Genomic DNA, 25,104 nt, shown 5'->3' with positions numbered 1-25,104 from the left:
TGCTTTTTTAACTCAACACAAAAATATCCATCTGATGTCATCAGTTCAGATTTATTCATTACAGCTGTGAAAACAAGCAGACAAGTTAACTGTACTCACATAAACCAACACATCCGACATTTAACAAAGATCACAGCTTACAGTTTCCATGAGAAGAGTTTGTGATTATGGACGCGGATCGTTTTTTGTAGAATCCAGGTGTTGAAGGAGCAGACAGCGTTGCTGGTAGAGAGATAGAGACGCATCACTACATTGAGACCGATATGAGCATCTGGCTACAGTTTGATGCCTCTCATGAGTCGACTGTCAACAATGTTCCACAACGAGCAGTGACAAGCTGCATTTTCTGCAAAGTTCCTTAAAATAGCCAGAAAACAAAAAAGTGGATCTTGGTGACAAAAACCTCTTAATTCCTAAAGTAACTGGAACATCATCAGAACATGATACCACAAAGTACTGAAGCTTGTGCAAAAAGTTAAACAAATAGAAGACGTGGAATGGCAGGAGACAAAAAAAGAAAAACTTATTGTAAAGCTCCTGCTAAAGCTGAAGTATATTGCATGGCAAAGGAATGCAGAAACCACAGGTGATCCCTGAAGGATTCTCTTTTATTAATGTGTGTTGTAAGTTTGTCACATACAAGTAGAAACACGGCATTTACACTCGAGTGTGACTTGTACTGAAGTCTAAATGGATGTCCATTGTTTTGTTGTATTTTTGCCCTGCATGCACATCAGTGAATGGCCTGAGGTTTCACGAGCTCGTAGCGTCCCACCTGGCCCTCCTGTAGAAGCTGACCAATGAGCTGGTCTTTGTGCACTTTGCGACTGACGACGAGGAACCGTTGGCGTCCCTGTCCGTACGACTTGCTCCGTAGGCCGTATTTCTGAGATATCTGGTGGATCTGCTTGCGTTCGTCGTTGGTGAGGTCGGTGGAGAACCGAAGATCGTCCTGACGGTCCGAACTGGCGTAGGTACGAATGATGTCCTCGATGTCGCGCTTGCTGAGCTGGTTTCCGGTTTTGTCCGTGTCCAAACCGAAACCTTCTCTGGAGAACTGCTCCTTCACTCTGATGGGCTCCGCGATACCTTCCCCGTCTCGGCCCAGACCGCCTCCTTTCCAGCCCATCTTACGGAGCAGCTGGTTCCCTATGTTGTCCTCCTTAATCTCCTGCTTTATGGCTTCCTCACCAGAGCGGGCCAGGATCTGGGATCGTGATATGGCGTCGCAGTAACCCTCCTTCCTAAGGTTGGATTTGACCACGGCCTGGGTCTGCCTCAACGTGGTCAAGGCCTCCTTTGCTGCGATGTGCTTCACTATTTTCTTGGGCCCAATCCCCGCGGCTACATACTGTCCTTCCAAGTAAACCTCGCACCTCCATCGATGATCCGGCAGAACCGTGAACTTGTAATCAGCAGTCACTTTGTTAAACTGAGCCGTGTCATTAATGATACAGATTGCATTGTCAGAGTTTTCCAGGATGACCAACTCACTCAGATGCTTCTTTTTGCCAACCTGTTGTCCAAAGCGTCCACTGGGATCTGATTGATTATTTCCTCTGGGGTATTGTGATAGTTGTTGTTGCGGTTGTTGTTGTTGTTGTTGTTGTTGTTGTTGCTGCTGCTGCTGCTGCTGTTGTTGTTGTTGCTGCTGCTGCTGCTGCTGTCGTTGCGCCTGGTTCATCCGAAGTTTCCTCACAGCGTCTTCAGCCGCTGAATGCTTCGAGCTCTTTTTGGTACCCGTTGACTGCGCCACCAGCTCGCCCTGCAGGAAAACACTGCACAGCCAAGCGCTGTTGTTGGGCAGCAGGTCAAACTTATAGTCTATCTTCATGCGATTAAAAGCCGCAGAGTTGTTGAGTATGCAGATGGCGTCGTGAGCGTTGTCCATAACCACAAACTCGGTCCAGTGCTTCCGTTTGTCCGGCTCGTATTGGCCCTTGGAGCTGGGCGTCGGTTTGTCCTCTGGGTTTCGGAGTGCAGGTAGAAAGCCGGGGGTCGGGCTGTGCATCTGGCACACGACTATGTCGTTGACTACCGAGTGTCTGTATTTGCGCTGCACCACACGAACCTCCACTGTTTTCAGGAAGAGCTTAACAGCCTGCTCAGAGGCCCGGTCCCTCGCTCCATTTTTACTACCGGAGTACCCGGTAGCGAGATACACACCCTGACATCTCAACTCACAGGCGTAGCCGTCGGTTGGTACTTTCCTGTTCTTCGGTAGGTCGGATTGAGGAATGTCCTTCAGGTTGACATAAATATACTCGGGATTAGTCTTGCAGGCCTGAATGCTGCGGCTCAACATGAAATTATAGTTTGGTGATTCACTTCCAGTCAGGAACATCGGGTCCCTGAACGCAACAGCCAATGCAGACGCTACGTTGGAAATCAGCCGTTGCTTCTCGTCCAACGTTGGCTGAGATATAGGAACCGGCTGAGATGAAGAGACCGACTGAGAGGTGATGGGGCTGCTCCTGCCTGGGCTGTTGTAGACTCTGCTGAATGGCCTGCTGGAGGACGGCCGGTCCTGATGACTGTATCCCAAACCCTGACGTCCTGAATCCCAGCCTCCTGACCTGCTCGCTCCCCCGTATCCGTTGTACCTCTGGGGCTGAGGATAGGAGTCTGAACCTCGAGAGGAGTGGGCTTCATACTTGGTTGAGTAGTCCTGCTCTGTCTTCACCATAAAGTTTGAAGTGGACCAACGTCCTCCATACCCCAACCCACTTGTGCTACCTGAAAAAGTCTCCCTGTCTCTGTCTCTGTGGGAACCCCAAGAGTCAGAATTGTACAATGGCACTCTGTCAAACGCAGGCCTCAGGGAGGCGGAGCCCTGCGCTCTGCTGGTGCCGCCGTAGGAAGCGTGTTCAGAGTCCCACTGCCTCGCACCAAACGACTCGCTCCTCCTGCGCTCCTTATCGTTCTCCTTCTCGTCAGCGCCGGCTCCTCCGCTGCTGCCACCGCTCACAAAGTGCACAGGCTCAAATCGAGGTCTGGAACCAAATTTTGACATAGGCATTTTCCTCATGGGCTCGTCTCCTGCAATAACATAATACAGGTTAAAAAATAAAAAAAGAATGTCTGATTTGACTTAAACAACAAATAAATAAATCATCATCTAAGATGATCTTCAAACGGGATGTTGTGGCAGGACTGGTGTCTGGTGAATGCCTATATTTTTATTATTGTCAACAAATCCCATGAAAAGTTAACAGTGAGTAGCTCCTTCTAACATGGAGACTGTTGTGCACACATATTTACAGAGAACAGGACAATGTTTCCCCGGTGTTGAATATCTAACGTTAAGACGTCGGCCATATTGTCTGCCCAGAAAATTCACTGGTGTTTCAAACTGTTTTAAGGAAATTGTGTGTTTATATAACTTGTTTACATATATTGTGTGTTTTATAACTTTCTAGAGAAGTTTATTTTCAGTGAATATGAACGAGCTTCACCTGGAAGCCACAGAGAGGCTGGAGGAATCAAGAAATATGGAGAGCCGGATAACAACATTAAGTGTTAAAAAATTAAAAAAATTAAACATTGTGAGCCCTTATTGCTGCAACCTGAAGCCCTGACACACACCTCTGACTCATCACTGCAGCATCTACGATGTGTTTGGATTGCCCCAAAAAAAAGAAAATCAGCCTTTTTGCTCAATTAAGGAACTTTTCCCATGTCTAAGAGTAGTTATACAAGTGTGATAAAATATATATATTTGGGCATATTTGGATATAAAGATGTAACAGTGAACCACGAACAGTAGGGAACAACACAGCAATGGAAACATGTATAAATAAACGCAGACTATACAGCCCAGATCAACACTCACTGCCATCAGAAGAAGTGGGTCTCTTTTTTGCTTCAGAACTAGGACTTGGGTCAAAGGAGGGCATTTCGCCAGTGTCAGTCCCTTCTGCCATCACCAGCACCATCCGAATCAAATCCAGGCCATACCTGTTATTGAGGCCAAAGATGTGAGATAGACATTACATGAATGGATGAAATTCACACACACACACACACACACTATCTGGACGTACAGAGTTAATACTCCATGCTGCCTATGAAGGCACAAAACATCCCGTGGAAAACAAACACCACCGGCCAGCAGCATGCAGGGACTTTAAACACAAACTAACGATACGTGCATGGACAAAATATATATGTATATATTGTACAACTAGAAATCAAGAGTCAAGTTAAGATATTAAATGAGGTGAAATACAGTTGCATTTCGCATCAAAACAAGGCCCTGGCAGAATGACGCAGTAGGCCAACAGAGTTCATTTCTCTAACGTAAACATGTTTTAGAAACACAAGTATTAACATGTAAATGTAAGACTTGTTAGCTGCGTCAAATTCCTACCTTACGGTGTAGCCGTTGGTCCGATTTGTATATCTGTGCTTCGACAGAGCATGTATTCGTGTGATCAACCGGCTTTTATTATCGTAGCTAGCCTCTTTTAGCTAGCTAGCTAGCATGGGCTCCCCCGGTGGTGGCTGCTAGCATTAGCCAGCTAGCTGCTAACTAGCCTCTAGCTAACCCCAGCTGCACTTTCAGCTGCCACAACCTGCTCATGTAGTTTTATATCAGATAAAAAAAAAAAAACATGTACGTTTGTGCCCTCTGGGTGTAATATCCGAGACGAGGTTGGGTTGAGATGATGCAGAAAACTCCTGGGAGCTTCAGACACCCATTCAACTAGCTAACTAGCAGAAAGCATCCATTTTCTGGTGCGGCTACAGTAAAAATCATGGCGTCTGTCACCGCGATGACCCACAATGCTTTGCCGCCGGACAGTTCAAGCCCAGTGGGCTGCTGATCTCACTCTGCCAAGAGAAGGTTTTGTTTGGTTAAAATTAATGTAATGGGAATAAAATAATATTATATTATGTACCTGATCTTTCATTTAATAAAATCTCATATCAACAAATCCAAATTGTATAACTCAAAACCCTTATTTATTATGTTTGGGAATAAAACTAAGCAATATAAACTATTTTCTCCTGAAACAAGAAGCCTATGACAATGAATTTGTGCCCATCCTTTAATACACTGTATTTGTTTGAATGAATGTCTTCTGGTTTTATATACTGTCCCCGGGAATTCTGGTTGTTGTTGTTGTTATTTCCTTTTTATTATGTTTGATTGATGTCACATATGACCTATTCTATTTTCTATAATCATTTATTTTTACAGTAACAACAATAACAACAATGATTGTCTCAGTCCCGAGAGAGACCGGTCCCTTCTTCATCCCTGTACCTCTATGTTTTTTTTATTTTCTTCATCTAAACCATTCTATAAATTCACCCTACAAATTCATATACACCGGCTCTTCCTAGCGTTACAAACACACATTTTTAGATTACATTTTCCTCTTAGGTGTCCTCTGCTTGTAATGTTCTGCAAATAAAGGTAGTGCTACCACAGTATAAAATGATGTGGTACAAGTAAAAGTACTGTATTCACAATATTTGAGTAAACATATTGCACACACACACATGAGTATAGTCATAATGAGCAGGGACCTTATACTATATGTGCTTGTAGGAGCCAGGTATGGCCTGTGCCATTTTTGTACACCCTTTTTCATCACTTTCGTTTATTGAGTCACGTGGTGTTGGGGATAGCCACAATGGGGTTATCAGCTGTTCAGTGATAGGTCTGGTGAAAGGAATGGAAGGAGAGGGGGTGAGAGAGGGAGCCTTATTTTTTGTTGACTGCTTTATACACGCTATTTTTACATGCTACAAACAGTACTATTGTCATTGTTGGACTTATGAATGTATGCTATCCAGAATCAAGTTGTTTGTTGTCCCCCAATAAACTCACAACACTCAGCCACTGGATCGGCGTGAATCATTTACAAGCTGCGCGTCCGCAGGTTTGGTCTCCCCTGCTTAGCCTCTCGGTGACTAAGTTGAAGTTGCTGATAGTCACCTACAGTGCTTGACCTCTCATTTTTAAAGTAACTATAGCTTTCAAATAAAAGTAAAGAGTAAAACGTGCAACATTTCCCTCTGAAATATAATAAAGTAGAAGATGTATTGCAATTCCTAAAGTATGTGTACTTTAAAATGAACCAGATCACTTGCAGACCCCAGAATCAGCTCTACATGTCAGCCTGGAAGCCTTCTTTTCCCATGAAGCCACTTTTGGGATTGGACCCACAGAGGCCCAGGGAAAGGCACTTGAAAACGGCTCAGACGCTCGAAAAAGTCACTTCAGCACCATGGACAGGACACAAGAAAAAGTAATTTACCCGGAAAAAGGGCACATTTCCCAGGTGCAGGACCTCCGCAGCGTCCCCTGGTCACCCACCACCTCTGCCACAAGCAGGCCCAAAAGACGGGGGGAAAAAAGAATAAAATAGGACTCCAAAACCCCCCCCCACTCTCCACTCATCCACACCCGGAAATCAGGCACATTTCCCGGGTGCAGTGTAGTGGAAATTAAAGTATTTCCTTGTGAGAGATCTAAAAAGTATCTCAAGCCTTCTGTCTTTTAAGGATTTATTACAGGATAAAATATAGAAAAATTATAAAAGAATAGTGAACAGATTAATTAACAGATTAATCTAACAGAGTCATAGATTACGATACAGCTGTATAGCAGAGAGCGTTCCTTCACCCATGGTAGAACAATGGAAGACTCTGCCTTCTCCGTAAAGAAGGCCCTTCTTAAATGCTTGTCTGAGCGGAGTATCATCCTCCTCAGCAGAAACTACGTATCAATCAAAGTCCAGCTGTCCAGTTCCATGTGGCCTATGGATGTTTATATAAATCAGGTAACCATCTGTTCTCTATAAGGCCCTATCAAATGGAAGTTGCCCCCCTTTGTTCCCATGAGCCTGTTTATCCAAAGGCCAAAGTTCAAACTAGACAGAAAACACATGATCAACGAATCTAAGTAAGAAATAATCATTAGAAGTTACATGAAACCAATTTTCCCCCGACATGCAGGACCTCCGCAGCGTCCCCTGGTCACCCACCACCACCTCTGCTTAAAGCAGCCCGAAATAGTGGGAGAAAGTGTGTAAAAAGCACTCCCACAGCACCGCCCTCATCCACACCCGGAAAAAGGGCACATTTCCCGGGTGCAGGACCTCCGCAGCGTCCCCCTGGTCACCCACCACCACCTCTGCTTAAAGCAGCCCGAAATAGTGGGAGAAAGTGTGTAAAAAGCACTCCCACAGCACCGCCCTCATCCACACACGGGAAAAGGGCACATTTCCTGGGTGCAGGACCTCCGCAGCGTCCCCCTGGTCACCCACCACATGTGGATGCTGCGGAGGTGCTTTGGACGGGAAATGTGCCTGATTCCTCGGTGTGATGAGCGGAGGGTGGGGGGGCGGTGTATTTTGCGGAGGTCCTGTGGCCGGGAAAGGTGCCTGATTTCCGTGTGTGGATGAGTGGAGAGTGGGGGGTGTTTTTGGAGGCCTATTTTATTCCTTTTTCCCCGTTTTTGGAGCCTGCTTGAGGCAGAGGTGGTGGTGGGTGACCAGGGGGACGCTGCGGAGGTCCTGCACCCAGGAAATGTGCCCTTTTTCCGGGTGTGGATGAGTGGATGAGGGCGGTGCTGTGGGAGTGCTTTTTACACACTTTCTCCCACTATTTCGGGCTGCTTTAAGCAGAGGTGGTGGTGGGTGACCAGGGGGACGTTGCGGAGGTCCTGCACCCGGGAAATGTGCCCTTTTTCCGGGTGTGGATGAGTGGATGAGGGCGGTGCTGTGGGAGTGCTTTTTACACACTTTCTCCCACTATTTCGGGCTGCTTTAAGCAGAGGTGGTGGTGGGTGACCAGGGGGACGCTGCGGAGGTCCTGCACCCGGGAAATGTGCCATTTTTCCGCGTGTGGATGAGTCGAGGCGGTCGATTTTTTTTTAAGTGTAATTCCAAACTGCAACTCCAAGTTTATCCACAGGATGGCTCTACTGGACCACCACTGAGCTCCAGGCGGGTCACTGCTACCGACCTTTCCGCCTGAGAGAGCCTAAAATCGAATACACTTCACCACAAATAGTGCCTGGATGAATTTTATTTTCTCGTGATCCTGGTAACCTGAGTGAGTACCAGAGGGGTATGGGGACCAGGCTCTGTGCCTGGCCCAAAATAGGGCCTCCAAAGCGGCCTCCATCAACTCCGCATTTACAGATAGATTGCTGGCTGACCAGATCACTTGCAGACCCCAGAATCAGCTCTACATGTCGTCCTGGAAGTCCTCTTTTCCCATGTAGCCACTTTTGGGATTGGACCCACAGAGGCCCGGGGAAAGGCACTTGAAAACGGCTCAGACGCTCAAAAAAGTCACTTCAGCACCATGGACAGGACACAAGAAAAAGTCATTTACCCGAAAAAAGGGCACATTTCCCATGTGCAGGACCTCCGCAGCCTCCCCTGGTCACCCACCACCTCTGCCACAAGCAGGCCCAAAAAACGGGGGGGAAAAAAGAACTGAAGTACTGCACTTGAGGACTTATTGCATTTCACCATACGCTTTCTGAAACTGTGACATGTATTTTACAGCCATCATATATAGCCTAATAATTAGCCCAATAATATTATATTAGGTGTCTTTTTTTTGCACTACATTTGTACTTCGCACATAAGGCTTTAAATCATTTATAAAATATATTTCACATGGAAATAATGCCTTAGATGCCACTTTCGAAAATGTTTCATGTGGAATGTAACTTTTTTTATATAATGATGTTTTTCTCTTTTATGCCCCTCAGGTTTATTTAATTGTGCTATATATGTGAATGCTTTACATCAATAACGTGTGTTTATGTGTGAACTACTCTCGGCCAGCTTTCTCTTGTAAAATAAACAATGCATCTCAGGGGACTGTTTAAATTAAGTTAAAATACATAAAAAATGCAATTCTTCACTATTTTAACAGCTGAATATCGAGGGGTCTCACGGTTTGTAATACTCATATAGTAAGTACTGATTACAGGTCATATTAGCAGACTTTCAAAGCCCACAACAACTACAATACTGCTGCTAATTAAAAGAATTAATAAACATGATCTGGGGTAACCGCTAAAGTGTCCAACAATGTAAATGAAAGGCAAAAGCTTAATATGTTTGGATCATATTTTTTTTTATTGAAAATGTACATCAATGGAATCAAACTAAAGTAAGATATTTAATTATTTGTAGTGTGGGAAAGTCTTTGACTACAAGAGGTGATGACTGATACTAGAAAAATGTATGGCATTTTATGACACCAAATGTTACTTTACACTCAGATTCACGTCCAAAGGTCATAGGTAATAAACCACAAGTCTCCACTTCAATACACAAAATATATCCTTATAAATTATACAAATGCATGAGTATCTTTTTAATACTCCTATCTGGGATTGAGGTCAACTCCATCTTACACTAATATTTGGCAAAAAAGGGAGCTGAAATGATAGGACAGAGCAAATATACACTAATAATATGCACCATTTGAAGAAAACAGCAATGAAGTTGAAATAGATTGCAAAACTGAATTATTAGGGGATAAAAAACAAGCAGGTCAAATATCAAAGAGGTAATCAAATAAAAAGATGCATGCAAAAAATATAGAATAGGCCGGTGAATATTAAAGCACAACGTGTAATAAAAAGGCCATTACATGTGACCTCCATGGTATTCAACAGTGACTTGTAAACATGGGCAACATCAAATGAAGTGGTGAAAAGGAATATTGCTTTGGCTTTTGCATTCATTTAATTTTAGTGTTCAGAATACCTGAAGGCAGGTGGTTTTCATTTAAAACGGGACTAGATTGGAGAAAACAACATTACTCATTCATAACACGTTGTACATAGTGCATTAAGTGCTTCTTGACTTGATGAGTTTGTCTTTAATCAGCAAGCCTCAATGTTTCAGTAGCATGTATTAAGAATCCTATTGAAAAGATGAGTGCATAGTCCAGGACCTTGTAATTTCACATGAGTCCTGTAAATGTGTGAACCCTAACGGATGACTTCTATTAACTACAAGCTTCTCTTTATATACATTAAGACATATTAGCAGATTTAAACTGTGCCCGGTTCCCAACCTGCATGGGTTTAGAGCTTCACTCGGTGGTCAGAAATACCATGTGAGTCCACATAAGGCCATAATAAAAATTAAAAAAAAAGGAGATGCGATGGGGAGAATAGAAAAGGGTTGATACAGCGAGAAAAAACGGGGAGAAGGTAAAGGATGCTTAGTTCTTGCTGAAGCTGCAATCCTCTCTTCAGGTGGTCAAGACAGATTAAAAGAAGCTAAAGAGACAAAGAAAGAGAAAGCCGGCAGTTAGAGAAGTGGCAAAAGCAGAAACTCTTACAAAAAAAAACACAAGCTTGAGATATAGAAGTGCATCTGAATTCAGGTAGAAAACATTTCTAGGTTTGATTATCGTAAATACAAAGTTAGGTAGTAAAAATCCCTGGGATCATAGTTGTTCAAGCAACACAATAAAGCATAAAATTATGAGACTGATGATGCTGCATGATTGTTAAACTGTGAAATGACCACATCTTGCCTGTGGTCCAGTTTACAAAAGAAAAAAAAAAGAGTTAATAATTATCCAAATACAACAATAAATGAACAAGTGCGCATATAATTCCCCTCAAGTGGAAAAGGTGTTAGTAACAGCCCAAAAACAAACAGTGCACATATAAACATAAGCAGAGGCCAAAAAGGAGAAGCAGCAAGAATCAGATTGCTGAGGTTAGAGCTGCAGAGGAACACAGATACACATTCATCAAAATGATAGCAGAGCAGGTCATGATTAAGAAACCCTGAAGGATGGGGTCCACAAAGCCTCTGGTCACATTTGAGGTACTCAGTACCCACAAAGGCCGGTCCCCTAGCAAAGCTTGAGGGCTGAGGGCCTACTCAGTGCAGAGCCAGGGATTACTGCAAAGGAAAGTGAAACCACACAGACCAGTGAGCGGAGGATTAGAGAGGAGAGAAAGGCTCTTTGTCTTGATGTATTTGTACCCTGGTAGCATGTGGAAAGGTGTTTTTATGCAGCAATGTCTTGAATCCAAGAACATTTTATAATACAAGCAACCTTGAACTTTGAAATGGTGAAAAGACAGTAAGTGATCATCACAGTAATGCTTATTGGCATCAACATTCATTCACGGTTTTCCAATTAATAACAAATCAACCGAAACGCTTCATCCTGCAAATCAAGCGTACCCACTTTCCCCATTTGGATTTATTAAACTTTCCTCTAATCTCCTAATTTAAGGCAATATTTTTCATACACAATGATTATGGCCACAATTGTAATATTTGGTGAAAAATTGCCCTTTATTTATTTTCTTTAGAGATAATAAGTCTTTTATGTGTGACACTGATACAAACACTGGTCCCTGCAGGACAATGGACAGTATAATGAATTACTTTTAAATGTGCCTTCATAATAAGTAAAATAAAAAAGAAAGTTACAATTGCACGGATAACATTAATATATACTTAAAAAAACATCACATTTGTGTATTAAAAAAAAAAGTGCAAATGTGAAAGCTAATACAAGTATGCACATAACACATGACAATGAATGAGGTATGGGAGAAGTGGCAAAGAGATTAGGCTCACAACTACTCATGCATCTGGATAAAGTGAAGCAGCGTCAGCAAAGGACATAAAGACCAAAACAACAAGTCTCAAATTCAATTCTTATTGTAGGTCTAAAGTCTATAAGGTTGAGGTAATAATTAGTTATTAGATTTTCATCAAATCAAATTTTGATATTATTTCTACATTTCTAGTGATAATAGTCTACATTGTTAGTGGCGGTGTCTGCCATTACCAAGGTGGATTAATAAATTCCATTGAGAAATTGCTGTTACTTGGTGTTTGTAAAAGAGAGAATCACTGTTGTGATTGCTGTGCTTTAATCTGAAGATGGCTCAATACTAACTTAATCCATCCTCGCATCAATTGACCTAATTCTTTCTTTACTGTAATCTTCTGCAGATCTTTGCCCACACTGAGGTCCTACCGTCTGATGCGTGTTTCACTTTACCCTCAACGCATGTCTGCCCATCACTACAGTAGCCATGTATGTTAATATTCAAAAAGCCCACTCCATCATGCAATTAATCACTTAATATAAAACAAACATGGAATGCATTACTCTGTAAATTTGTATAAAAAAAGTCAAGCCAAACAATTGCTTGTACAAACCATATAACATACAAGCGTCATTCAGCGAAAACGGTCAGACTGATAGCAATGCCCAGCGTCTTCCAGAGAGCAGGGGGCATGTGGAGGGTTGGATTATGGGGGTTGGGTGAGGGTGGGGTGGGGGGACTGTAAAAAAGATGATGGGGTGGAAACTCATTCACAGCAGGATGGCCACAAGGGAGCACTTTTTCTACAGGAATCCTAAGCTGGAAATGAGAGAGAAGGGCTGTTATTGCTTTCTTTTGAGTTAAAACATCATCACGACACACACTGTTTGACATCACATCAACATTAGTGACCAGGTGGTATTTAGAGGAGATCGTGCTCAAAGGGTTTGAGTGCACAGAGGTTAGGGTGCAAGTGGTCGTCTATTTCTTGGAGTCAGCTAAATAAATGTATTTTATATTTATAGGTCTTGTTCCGCTCCTGAGCTTTAATAAACAATGGTTTGATTGTGTTCATCATCAAACAGCAGCTTGTCTTTGTCTATTTTAACAGTCCTGAGCTGCTTGAGGAGTTTACAGATTGCGAGACAGATGTCTTTGTTCACTTCTACCCTCCCCAGCGGTTGAGACTCAACAACATCTCTCTGTGGATTTGGCTTTTTTTATCCACTCAAGAGGGAGTGGAGGCCGTCATATGGCTGTGAGATCAACAAAACATGTCATCGCTACGAACAGAGATGGGCCCCGGGGCCATTTGCTGCTCTGGTGTGGCCAGTTAGTCTCAGTTCAGCCTTGAATGGTTCTTTGTGCGATCGCACGGCTGGGTGGGGAAGGACTTTGTAGAGCCACAAAAAAAACTGTTGTGGATTTAGGAAGGCAGATGGGGCAGTTTATCAAATGGGTGTGTGGGGAGCTAATAAACTGGTTGATTTAGAAGCTGGCACAAGGACGGTAAACACTGCCAGCTCAAGGATATGATGGACACAGATGTTAACAGTGATATACTGTCAGCCTGCACTCGTATATTAGAATTACTGGGCCCATTTATCGAACTGAATTACATATTAAAAGTGCCAATTAAATGCGTGTTAGTTAACATATTTAATAGCTTTCAAAGGTTCATTTGATTGTGGTTGAATTCTAATGTGGAGATTGTGTGCACATCCTGTTCTATATTTATCCGCAAACTGTCATTTAGGTGATGTTTATTCCTAACTTGTATTTTAGAGTAATTCTTTACTCATGTACTGGTCATAAGTTAAAAGTCGATACCGGGCTTATTTTTCATAGTTATATTTTGAGATCGTCGGTGGTGTCTTACCAGAAAAGATGCCCCATGCAGCATGCAGCAAGTGTGGGAGGAGTTAACTGGAAAACATTACGGATGCAACATAGGTGACACATGCACTCACAGGACACATTTACACAACGAGCAGTAATTAATAATTGTGTCGTCTGGAAACTGAAGAAAACACTGAAAGATAAACATAAATATTATCCGTGTTAACACTTGAAGTGCAAGACCTCTAATCAGGGAACCACAGACAAAGCTAAAGTTGCACAGAGGCCCCCTTTTTGGAAGAGAAACTTTCGAGGCCGAGCTCATAAAGAGAAGAAGTGGCTGTGAAGAAAACAAATTAACAGGGAAGAAAATAAAGCAACAAGAACCTTCTCAGTGCAAGTGTCTTCCTCCATTTCTAACAGGCACGCCGTCACATCAGCTTCAACACAAAACCAGGAGTGGATTACCAACAGGAAGGGACTACAACGTCAACAGCACTAAAGTTATACTCGCACACATCTGGCTTCAAACACTGCCTGTAAGCATGAAACGTGCTGTGGAAAACAGTCTCATACGCTCATGATTAGTGAAAGAACAACAGAATTAATGTCAGATATACCAGGAAAAACAAATATGGAAAACCGAGTTCATACTGTAGATTGATTAAAACCACTGTGAGGAACAGTGTCAGATCGTTTCCACTGAAACGATTATGAACTGTGAAAAAAATGTTCTTTGTTTATCAACTGCCTTTCAAGTTAATGGAGCTGTCCAGTAATTGTTAACAGAGCTGCAATTAAGTTATTTACACAAATCTGTTCAGAGTATTAAATTTCATGATGAGGATTTCTGACAGTTGGCAACTTTTCAACTATTTCGATGAGGACAACGAGGCATTGTCACCAGTCGCTCCCCCGCTCTGCTCCTCTAATGATGAATTAGGAATTCTGGTGAGCGCTCTAAGCGTTATTATATGGAGGGTAAACTGGCGCATCAGCCTCTTTCAGAAGATCAGAGTGAGAAGTCTTTGGCTTAGCCAGAGCCTTGAACTACAACGCATTAAATTATAAAATATCTGGCGGGATTATAAGCGAGTGGTGACAGAGAAACCGCTAAGCGTTTGATGACATTAGTGGGACAGACCAAAATGAAGTTCTGCCTGCAGCACATGTGCACAAAGTGGAATGAATGCTGAAGAAGTAGGATACAGCTACATATTTTAGTCTATTGCACAACATAAGAACCCCAAGGAATTAACCACAAACGACTTCTCAAATATTGGCAATGATATTCATGTACTCATTTGGCAAATGATCAACATCCTGAAACGTCAATGTAATAACATGTGGCCTTGTTCCTCTCATGTTCACAGGATCCAGCCTTTTTCCAATCCTTGTACAACTGGAGGTGGCAGATTAAGGATAGATGTAAGGAAGGCACAGGAGGAAGAGAACAATACTTACTTTTTCCTCTCTTTGTCCCTCTTGAGTGTGGTGGAGCCCCCTGCCTGCTGGGCTTGGTTCTGCAAGAGCTCTGCGGCAGTCTTTTTCTGTTTGAACATGTTGAGCTCGTCGTCCAAGGACTTCTTCTTGTCCTCCAGCTTCTTTTTCTCGTCCTGGTGGAGCTTCTTCAGACGGTCAAACTTCTCATGCAGCTACGTGTTGGTGACAAAAAACCCCACAATACTTTGGATTATTCAAAACGAGAGCAGAACCTTCCTTAAACAAGTGATGCACGTGATATTTCAGGGTGGTGTGGGAGCAGAGTTTAATGACGATACCTCCTTCTCTGCCTCTTTGAGCTCGCCCTCCTTCTCTTTGACTCTTTGGACAAACATTTGCCTCATTTCTTCTTCTTTCTTCTGCAGCTCGCCCATGAACTCGTTCCTCTTAGCTTCGTACGTCTCCTGAAGACTGACACGGGAAAAAGGAGAAAGGGAATAAAATTGAGTGACAGCAGCATTTACCTAAACAACACACCGGATGAAGACACAAAGAATGTAAGGGTTCAATGATAAATGGATGCAGAAAAATGCATAGTAAAATAGAGAGCAGAGTAGAGATGGAGAACACGAAGATGTATGGGAGCAGTCTACTACCTGAAGGGCTTGCTGTCGGGGTCTGTGTCTTTGAAGCCCATCTCCTCCAGTTTGCAGCGGCGGTAGAGCTCATAGTGACGTGTGTGAGTCTGCTCTCGCAGGTCCTCCATGTTCACTCTAATCAGCATTTCTCGCAGCTTGACGAAGTCACAGTGATTCTCGTTTTCCACTGTGAGAGAGACACATCGTAGTGACACGTGAGTGCTTCACTCAACACATCAGATGGCTAGGATCAGATGGCACTATATATATATATATATATATATATATATATATATATATATATATATATATATATCGTTTACATTCATTTACAGCAAAAAAATCTAATGTATTAAAACATGAGAGAGTATTTCACAGACCCAGTCAGAACAGACTAGTGTTCATGTCCTGTGGCTTGTTTATTGATTTTGTTACCAGACTGAGTGCATCACTCCCACAGACCGTGTGACTGTGTGAGCATGTGTACTCACATGATGTCAGTCTGTGAACAGAACCACGGTCAGATAAAGGACAGAAATATTTAACAGTTGGTAATTATTAGGAGAGCAATGTTTTTCATTGTTGTTAATGCAATCCAGCACGTTGTATTTCAATTGAAACAATGACTGCGAGGTTAAAGTGCTGACTCTCAGCTTTATATATATATATATATATATATATATATATATATATATATATATATATATACATACAGCTCATTGGAAGTGAATGTAAACACCCTAAAATGAATGTTAAAGTAAATTAGCCTCATAGTCAACAACACATTTTAGCTTTATAGTAGAGCTGCAACAGCTAATCGATTAGTCAATCGACGGAAAGTTAAACAGCAGCTATGTTTAGAATCACATCACATTCTAGTTATTTATCAAGTCTGAGGTTCTAGCTTCTCTCATGTGAGGATTTTAAGCCTTTTTTTCTGTTTCATATCATTATAATGAATATCTTTGGGTTTTGTAGTGTTGGCCGGACAAAACAAGACATTTAAAAATGTCATCTTGATGAACGTTTTTCTCTACTTTGTGTTTATAGACCAAGAAATGAATTGATCTACTAGATTTCTATCTATAATACATTACCCACTCCGTTACGTATTGATCAAGTAAGTCAATAATAATAATAAAGCGAGTGACACATCATCAGAGACATTACATTACTCGATCTGTAGGAACTAAGAGCTGATGGCGAGCTGACATACAGTGTAATGGTAGAGAGGGTGCTGCAGCTAAATGAGGTTATATAACAGCTCATCGACTAGTTTGCAGCAGCTGTTGGAGCCAAAGAGGAATACGAGGACGGGGAGTAGCAGCAGAAGAGGGAGCGCGCTCTCATTTCCTGTGCAGGATGTGACCTATGCTTACCCTGCACCGTCCCCCAGGGGTACTGCCGGGCCTTCACCATCTTGTTCCCAATCTTCACCTCCTCCGTGCTCCCCACCACGGCAAATGGCAAATGGCTCTGTGGAACAGAGGGAAAATCAACGTTGGTGTGAAACATTCTTCTTTGCAGCTCTGCTAACATTTCATCACTCAAAAATCTGAGAATATTACTGCAACTATCTCATCCATACATACTCAGGATACATTCCTAACATGGCTTAGAAAAGAGGAATAAAATGCATTGTATGTATTTCGTAACCTGACCATTAATAGCCAATTTTCACAGACACCTAGAAACAGCTCTGATAGGAGGATGTATGACTTTTTTTATCAGTAGAGTGGTGGTCAGACTGTACATAAACAGCCAAGAGGCCACAGTCTGACACAATGTGACCTCATAAACAGCTAAGTGAGCCCCGGCTCATCTGTCAGTGAACACAGGCCCTTTCCCACACTGCAGGCTTCCTGCAGAGTGAGCTGCTCTGAACTCCCTGCATGGAGCGGCTTCCTGACAGCCTGAGCAGACACAGACGATGACTGTCCTGATTCTACATCACATGTTGTTTATGCCACTAACGCGTAACGGAATTTACGTGTGTGTGTGTGTGTGTCCTTAAGGTTAACAGTGGCCAGACAATCCTCCCTATTACCTTACACATTATTTCTAATGTGAACTAAGTCACATATTCCGTGTAAAAGTGTGTGATGTAGATAGAAAGCCAGTTGTGAGACTTACGTTCATGGTGGAGTTGATCTCTGCCACAGACTCGTCATCAGTGGGGAACTGGTAGATCTGCACTCCGTTGCTGACCAGCTCGCTGGTGATTTTGATTTTGAACTTAGCCAGCTCGCTCTTGGAGATGGCGTCCGACTTGGCAACGATTGGGATAATGTTGACCTGCGGTTGAGCAATTAGGAGATTGACACAATGACAAGGTGCAGACGACGCTTTCAGATGCGCTGCTGAACACTAGGTGTCTGTCAGTGGCAACTTTTTTTCATCATTATTTGCATAGGCCAGATTTGGAAAACAGTTGATGTATTTTTAAAAAGTACCACACGGTTCAAAACATTGCAAATCACATCATTCAGGTTTAGTAACAGTTATACGCTTCTACTCATTTCTTTTATTCCCCAGGATAACCTGTGCTCTCTTCATCATCTCAACACATCACAGTAGCTCTTTCTAGCTCCAGGCCTTAGTGCATCACAAACAATTACACATTCTTAAGGACGGAGATAAAAATAGTAAATTCAGCAGAAAGGAGCTGCAGGCTTCCATCTCCTGCTTCAGATCACTTAAAAGCTCTCCATACATGGTGTCAATAGTCAGACTCAAATGGTTTAAACAACATTTGTGCTGTCCATGTTATCCAAACGGAAAAGAAACCCAGAAGGGTAGGGATGAGGAGAGAAAATACAGGCAGGGTCATTGTATATATATATGCACTTACAATGATCTGATGTAAAACGAGACCTTCCCTCCAACACAACTACTTTCTATCAGCTCTGTCGCCCACACATTTCCAAATTATTTGCTCTCTGTTCATGTGGACAAGTAATACTTTACTTCACTCCTGAGTCTGGTGGGGAATCAACATCTTGCTCGTGGACACTTCAGCAAGAGGTGAATGTGTAAACAGAGGAGGCTCTGCTCGGGATCACGCTGTTGTGAGCACTTGCCAGAGGGCACAGCTGCTCTGGCAAACACTGAGCCGACTCTTTGTACAAAAGCCAGGAGATCCATGCAAATAAGCTACTGTGGAAAGGCCCTCACAAAAAAAAAAAACAAAAAAAAAACGAGGCTGACTGCATTTCACAGCTGACCTACACCAACGCAGTAACGAGACCAGAGCCAATTGGCATGCAGGCAGATGGCCAAGACAAGGTTTATGACCCATGACTAGAGGAGATAGATCAAATGCTTCACACAACAATGCAGCGCCAAAGGATTCACCTACAGTATATCTGTCACATGCTACAGTAGTTCCATCTATGTTTGTAAGCATTATAATAGTTATTCTTTAACATCATTCTTCTGCAGCACAATGGTCCTTCTCATTCAATGCTAAAAAAAACAATACAGACACCATGCATGGCTATAACATTTGTGAATCTTGCCAAATGTCAAATAAACTGCATGTGGCTTAAATATTAAAAGAGCCAGTATTAAACCCTAACACCAATAGGATCTGGAACTGAAACACAAAGCGTGTATCTGAATAAATTATCTCAAAGCTTCAAAGAAACAACAAAAACTAATTCAACAGGATACTTAGAGACATAAAATGGCGTCTGGTTGATGATTATAGTTTGATGAAGTGAAGCAAAGCTCACCTTGCTATCGAGTTTCTTCATGGTCACCAAGTCCAGGGATTTGAGCGAGTGTCCCGTGGGAGCGATGAAATACAGGCATGCGTGGATGCGGGTGTCGTGGTAGCTGTGTAGCGTGCGCTTTATTTTCAACTCCTCTTGTAGATACGCTTCAAACTGGGCATCAATGAACTCCACGATAGACTTGTAGCTGTCAGAAAAGGGAGAAATAGGGAAGTAACATGAGCATATCATGAGCGAACACATGGCCAGAGACAAACACAAAGAAACACACAGCTTGTGTATATACTGGAGAATATTCAGCCAGTTCCAGTTCACAGTATACGCTTGTGTAAAATGAAGTATGTCCATGTTATTTATTCTATGACGGTAATTTGATACTGAACAATTTGTGAAACCTAGAAACAACTGAAGCCTTCCTATAACAGTGAGCTCATGTAGTTGGAGCTCACATGACATCTGGCCCGAAACTTAACCTCAGAAGCAGAGTTAAGCTTTGTTTATACTCGTGCCGTAGCCTGTTATCAGTGAACTAATAGTGACAGTCACATGGCCGCATCTTGTTAAGTCTTGTCAAACACCAGAAAAAGAGAAAGCATCTACATCTGATTTCAGTTTGTAAGAATGGACGCGATGAAACTGCTGCGGAGACTCCTTGAGATGGAGACTTGATTCCACATCCTACGGGTCGGGTACGGTTTCATTGAGGATCGGGACCGAAGGAACCTGAGCTCCCAAAGGGCTCAGAGCTCTCACAGAGTCGTTGTATGTCAGGAATGTAGTGTGCATGATCGAGTGGGGATATCTGCTATTGCCTACGGTCACGAAGATAGATCGATAGCCTGTCAGTAACAAAAGAAACCAGTTTTCTGAGATCAGACCTCTCTCTCTCTCTCTCTCTCTCTCTCTCTCTCTCTCTCTCTCTCTCTCTCTCAAAGAAGTGACATTTGTCCAGATTGAGTTACCTGTCTTCTTTGTTGATCTGGTCTCCGAAGCCGACGGTGTTGACGACGGTGAGTTTGAGGCGCACGTTACTCTCCTGGAGCTCATAGGTGTTGGATTTGAGCGTGACTCCTGGCTGGTTGTGCTGGGTGGGCTCGCCCTCAAACTTGGTGTTGAACAACGTGTCCATGAGGGTGGACTTCCCGAGACCCGTCTCGCCTAGACGACACAGAGAAATGTCATCGTGTTACTGGGATCCTACGAACCTTGATCTTAACGCTCTGAACAAAATACACCATATATGCTTACAGCCATAACAGCAGCTTTTTATATTGAAAACATTTACTGATGAATGCTGACATCCGTTTACTGTAACAAGGCCGTCATATGACTCAGATAAAGAGCTCCCTCTGTAAGAAATTCTATTTTTATTCCTCACAGCCTGACCTACAGTCTAAGCATGTTAGCCCATTTCTATGCTCCACATTTCTAATCTTCCTTCAGAATCCTCAGTAAAGATGCATCATGGGCCCTTTTTCCTGTTTCTGAGCTCAGTTTAAGTCACTATAGAGAAGTCTCTCATGCTAAAGGAAATTTGGCATCGCGTTTGAAAAAAACCAAGGGACAAACTGGAAAGAATTGCAGTCAAACCTCCTATAACCTATAATAAAAATGACATAATAAAAACCCTGTGCAGAAATGTCAGTTGTCTGTTAGCCCAATGGAACCAATCATCTCCACATTTTTGATTCCCTTTTTGGAATTTTAGGCCACAACCAAAAGCATAGAAAAACAAAGATCACATGTCTTTGCCTCAAGTAATGCTTGTACTAATGTGCACTTGTGAGTCACAGCATTCAGAGTTTAGTCTCCTGCATCATCTTTGCGTTCATATTCTTGAATGTACTGTACTAACGTTTGTTCAGACAGTTATGGTTTGGTTGTTATAGCCCCAATATTAACTAATTGTGACATTAGTTTTGTATAAATTATGAAAAACTCATTATTGTTGGCCATATCCACTTTTCACTCCTACACAATTATAAATAGACTCTATTGTATCCACAAAACAGTCTTCAGCTTGGAGGCGAGTCGAAAACATCCCACTAAAAATGACCACCAGGTCCACCTATCATCAAAATCTTTAAAGCATACACATTGTCGTAACGTAACTAGACATCTAAACAGCAACATAACACAAAAAGACAGAATACATTGCATACAAGGTCTTAGAGAATAGTAGCAAATAATGACCATTTCTATGTGTGTCTGTGTGTGTGTGTGTGTGTGTGTCTCATGTCTTCCACTCTGTGTAAACTAAAATTAGGAGATGTTTAGGGGAAAAATAACACAGAAGGCAGAAAAAGAAAACATTGCCAACCAATTGGTTACAAATTTCCATTGCTCCTCTGGGATTTTATGTGCCCCTGAAGTAACATTATTCCAAATAGCAAAGAAATGTTTGACAGCATACAGCAGCCAGTAATGCAATGTTAACATCTTAAGTTCTAGCCAGCACTCAATAACACAAACAGAGTGGAAACAATATTAGAAACGCCTCTCAGTATAACCCAATACAATGAAACGGCACCACAAACTATAGCCCTCAAAATGACCATAAAGTTGAATAAACGCCTTAAAAGCAGCTTAAAGCTTGAGTTTAATGCACGACTGTTGTATTAGATTCCATTAGTTGTAGCTGGGTGCACCTCATAAACTGGCAGTTGAGTATATGCGAGCGAATAATCCTGGCACTGAAGTTAAAAAATATTTACTAGAATTGTGAATCTGTTATCTGAACACTTATCTGAGCCTCTCACTCATTGTGGTAACCAACGCTGACCGGCCAAAAGGAATCTAAGCAGGTCAAACACAGAGCAATGTGCTTTGCATCTTGTGGAAAAGCCTGACTTTCATTGAGGCAAATAAGTCATCTTTTAGCCTCAGGAGAGAGAGAGAGTAAAAGCATGTTCACGCACGACATACTCACCAACACAGAGGATGTTAAAGCAGAATCCGTGGTTGACAGATTTGTTGACCAGCTGATCAGGCATGCTGTCAAAGCCGACATGGCCTGCCAGAGGGACAGCACGAGCACCTTCACCCTAAAAACCAACATTAAACATCAGATTTATATCAATCACTGACCACCTTATGCATTGAAATGCCTTGTTAAAAGTATGGCTTCCCTCTAACACTCTACAATTATCAGATACATTTCAATAATTGTTGTCCTGTGGAGGAATAACATATTTTCCAAATTACACTCGAATTAACACACTTTCCACCACGTTTGATCATGTTAATGTTTGAGAATGACTTCAGGTGCAATGTTGCTCACTTCCTGTTTCCTGAGTCTGAACTGTCTCTCCACAAACGAGACAGTTACAAACCACAATGTACATATATGGAAAGGTATCGCTGTCAATGTGTCAAGATCATTTCAAAAACAACAAAGAGCTTTGACAATAAATATATACTTTAAAAACTGAAAGAAAAAGAGACAAAAGAGTCCAGTTAGACACCAATGTGTGTTTCTGAGGTGTCACTTTAACTTGAACCCTTTAACTTCCTATTTTTGGCTGGTTACACTTCCCTTTCACACTACTTTTATGCTATTTGTACACAGTCTATCTCTGGAACAGAATGACACACTGTTGTTACATGTGTGTGGGGGCGTGTGGCTGCTGGTGAGTATCTCCATCTTCTGTGAATCTCATTTCGGCAGCCCACGTCTACAATATGAGGTGCCGGAAAGCAAAGAATTTAGATTATATGGCAAAGCGATGGCTCTCAACCAGCTAGACCTCAGCCAACCGGCCATTATGTGGCTTAACAATCACACAGTGTCGCATAACTTGCTTTCCAATGTGGCTTTGAGAGGAAAACATTCCGTTTGAGGGTCAATTTAAAATATCTGGTCAAGCAGTTGTGGATTATTTGGATTGTTAAAATTGGGTTTAAACAGCTGAGGGAGTATTTGGGAAAACTGGGGGTAATGTGACTGGACAAACAGCCTTTTCCTCTTCAGCTGCAAGTGCAACATTCCTGAAACCATTCCTGCTTTTCAACACTCTTACAGCCAAGTCACACACAGCGGGTTTCCATTCATTGGGCCGCAAAAGCGTGCTATTCTGAGCACTCTTTTTTGGGTGTAGTGGCTTCCTTTTCCCCCCACACAAACAAAAGCCAGGTAAACTTTACACAATTCAAATTACAGGGTCGAAACGACCATAACCGACCAGAAATATGTTTAGTACATCAGACAACGCCCGACTGAAAGTTGACGGGACTTAACGTTATTTGAAACAACATAACGGAAATGAGCACCGTAGCTGTGAAGAAACGGGGGCGTTAGGAATGAATGGCCTACCGACGGCTCTATTATAGGTTGTCCGTTTCCCGTGAGTTAATACACAATATACTACACAGTATTTCAAATATTTAATCCCGCAAAAGCACCATTTCGTTTGAAACCGTTAGTTTTAGCCATCGATATCAGCACAGGATGTCTGCAGGCGTTAACTTACGGAAATGAAGATATTTAACAGAAAACTACGACTGAGCAACCTCAGGCCTTACTTTAAAACCATCTATTCTATACGATTTAGAAATGCACAATCAGTTTTCTTATAGTCAACCGCCACCGATGGTCGTTTTTGTTTGGCGACGTTCCATTGAATTTCGGTTGGAATATAAGGTTCACCATGAACAGCGGCTGCTAGCTAACCTAAATATCTCCAAAACGTATTCTCCTACTTAACGCTAAAATTATATATTTGACACTGATATGGGATAGCAAACACATTTCAAGAGCTATGTGTTGATAGTGGCAATGGCATATTATAGTCAAATAGGTTACTCACCGCTTGCCTCGCTATCTCAGTTGACGCCATGGTGGTTAACGGAGGACGAAACCTCTGCCGCTGTCTCTAACGTTAGTTAGCAAAGGAAGCTGCGCTGTTGACGTTACACCGAAAGGTGGCCTAGTTGGAATGTACCACTATTCAACAGACTGTTTTACGACTGTACCACACTGTAACAACTGTGCTCACACTGGGCGTTGAGAAACGCCAGATACAACTCGGCTCGTGTTTTGAAAAATGTCTTCCAAAAAATTAGGATTAAAAATGAGCGCTGTTCACTGAGCTCCCCCACATGATGTATTTATGGTGTCGCCCAGTGCGAACTTGGGAGACCAGTAAATGAAAATTACAAAGGAAAATTACTAAATTCAGAAGTAACATTACGTCTTGATATAACTTCATAATTGTAAGTGCAATCCTAAACACAAATGCGATATGTTTGAGCCGCTGCAGAAGTAGGACTGATTTGTCCTACTTTTTTTTTTTTGCATCTCTGAATAGAAAGGTCTTTCATCATAACGTTAGATAAACTACACGGACTAAATTCCTAAATTCCTAAATACTGTATACTATATTTTAGTCATGGGACGTTAAATAGAGCCGTAATAAGGGAGAGTCGCGTTAACGGTTCAAAACCTCTTGATTGTCACGTGATTCACTTAGACTTCAGATGGTTCCATGAAGTACGAGAGAGAGAGAGAGAGAGAGAGAGAGAGAGAGAGAGAGAGAGAGAGAGAGAGAGAGAGAGAGAGAGAGAACTGCGATTTTTGATGATTAATTTTTACAATATTAATATAGAGGAACAACATATGTATTTGTTTTTTGATAAAATGTTTTTATAAAATGTACTAATATTTGAGGATTAGTATATATATATATATACAGGTATGGATCTGCAAATGAATTGAGATTCACTATTTTTTTATGTTTTACAGTCAATTGACCTATGATCCGCCATTGCTGTAAAAAATGGTCCATTGGAGTGAACGGAGATGACGTGACTTTCACTATATGGCTCTGGTGTAAAATATTTGTCGGAAACGCCCATTCTAGTCCTCTTTGCTTCAGCG

At 42.1% G+C, this 25,104-nt stretch overlaps 2 protein-coding genes across 5 annotated transcripts; both read right to left on the bottom strand.

The window, feature by feature from the left end:
• Nucleotides 1–32: 32 nt before the first annotated feature.
• On the bottom strand, nucleotides 33–4,774 carry nkrf (NFKB repressing factor). Its single transcript, XM_068715117.1, has 3 exons — nucleotides 4,370–4,774; nucleotides 3,833–3,957; nucleotides 33–3,039 (listed from the first exon to the last, which is right to left on the bottom strand). Exons 2-3 carry the CDS (start codon nucleotides 3,933–3,935, stop codon nucleotides 734–736), a joined length of 2,409 nt encoding a protein of 802 aa, XP_068571218.1. The 5' UTR covers nucleotides 3,936–3,957; nucleotides 4,370–4,774; the 3' UTR covers nucleotides 33–733.
• A 4,318-nt stretch (nucleotides 4,775–9,092) lies between these two features.
• septin6 (septin 6) lies at nucleotides 9,093–24,112 on the bottom strand. 4 transcript variants are annotated; one of them, XM_068715116.1, is made up of 11 exons: nucleotides 24,035–24,112; nucleotides 22,159–22,273; nucleotides 20,192–20,387; nucleotides 19,230–19,416; nucleotides 17,629–17,790; nucleotides 16,875–16,971; nucleotides 15,514–15,682; nucleotides 15,196–15,328; nucleotides 14,879–15,069; nucleotides 13,802–13,854; nucleotides 11,291–12,394 (listed from the first exon to the last, which is right to left on the bottom strand). In XM_068715116.1, the coding sequence occupies exons 1-10, from the start codon at nucleotides 24,062–24,064 to the stop codon at nucleotides 13,851–13,853; spliced, it is 1,284 nt and encodes a 427-aa protein (XP_068571217.1). In that variant the 5' UTR covers nucleotides 24,065–24,112; the 3' UTR covers nucleotides 11,291–12,394; nucleotides 13,802–13,850. The 4 variants fall into 4 exon arrangements, with proteins under 4 accessions (XP_068571215.1, XP_068571217.1, XP_068571216.1 ...); XM_068715115.1 differs by lacking the exon at nucleotides 13,802–13,854 and adding an exon at nucleotides 13,455–13,501; XM_068715114.1 differs by lacking the exons at nucleotides 11,291–12,394; nucleotides 13,802–13,854 and adding an exon at nucleotides 9,093–10,270.
• Nucleotides 24,113–25,104: the final 992 nt, after the last annotated feature.

This window comes from Cebidichthys violaceus, unplaced genomic scaffold (assembly GCF_023349555.1).
Source record: "Cebidichthys violaceus isolate CVI_PGR_0920_01 unplaced genomic scaffold, fCebVio1.0.p SCAF_2, whole genome shotgun sequence".
In the NCBI taxonomy this organism is placed as follows: Eukaryota; Metazoa; Chordata; class Actinopteri; order Perciformes; family Stichaeidae; genus Cebidichthys; species Cebidichthys violaceus.
Note: the sequence above shows the minus strand (reverse complement) of the source record. Positions and strands in the feature narration are given on the sequence as shown.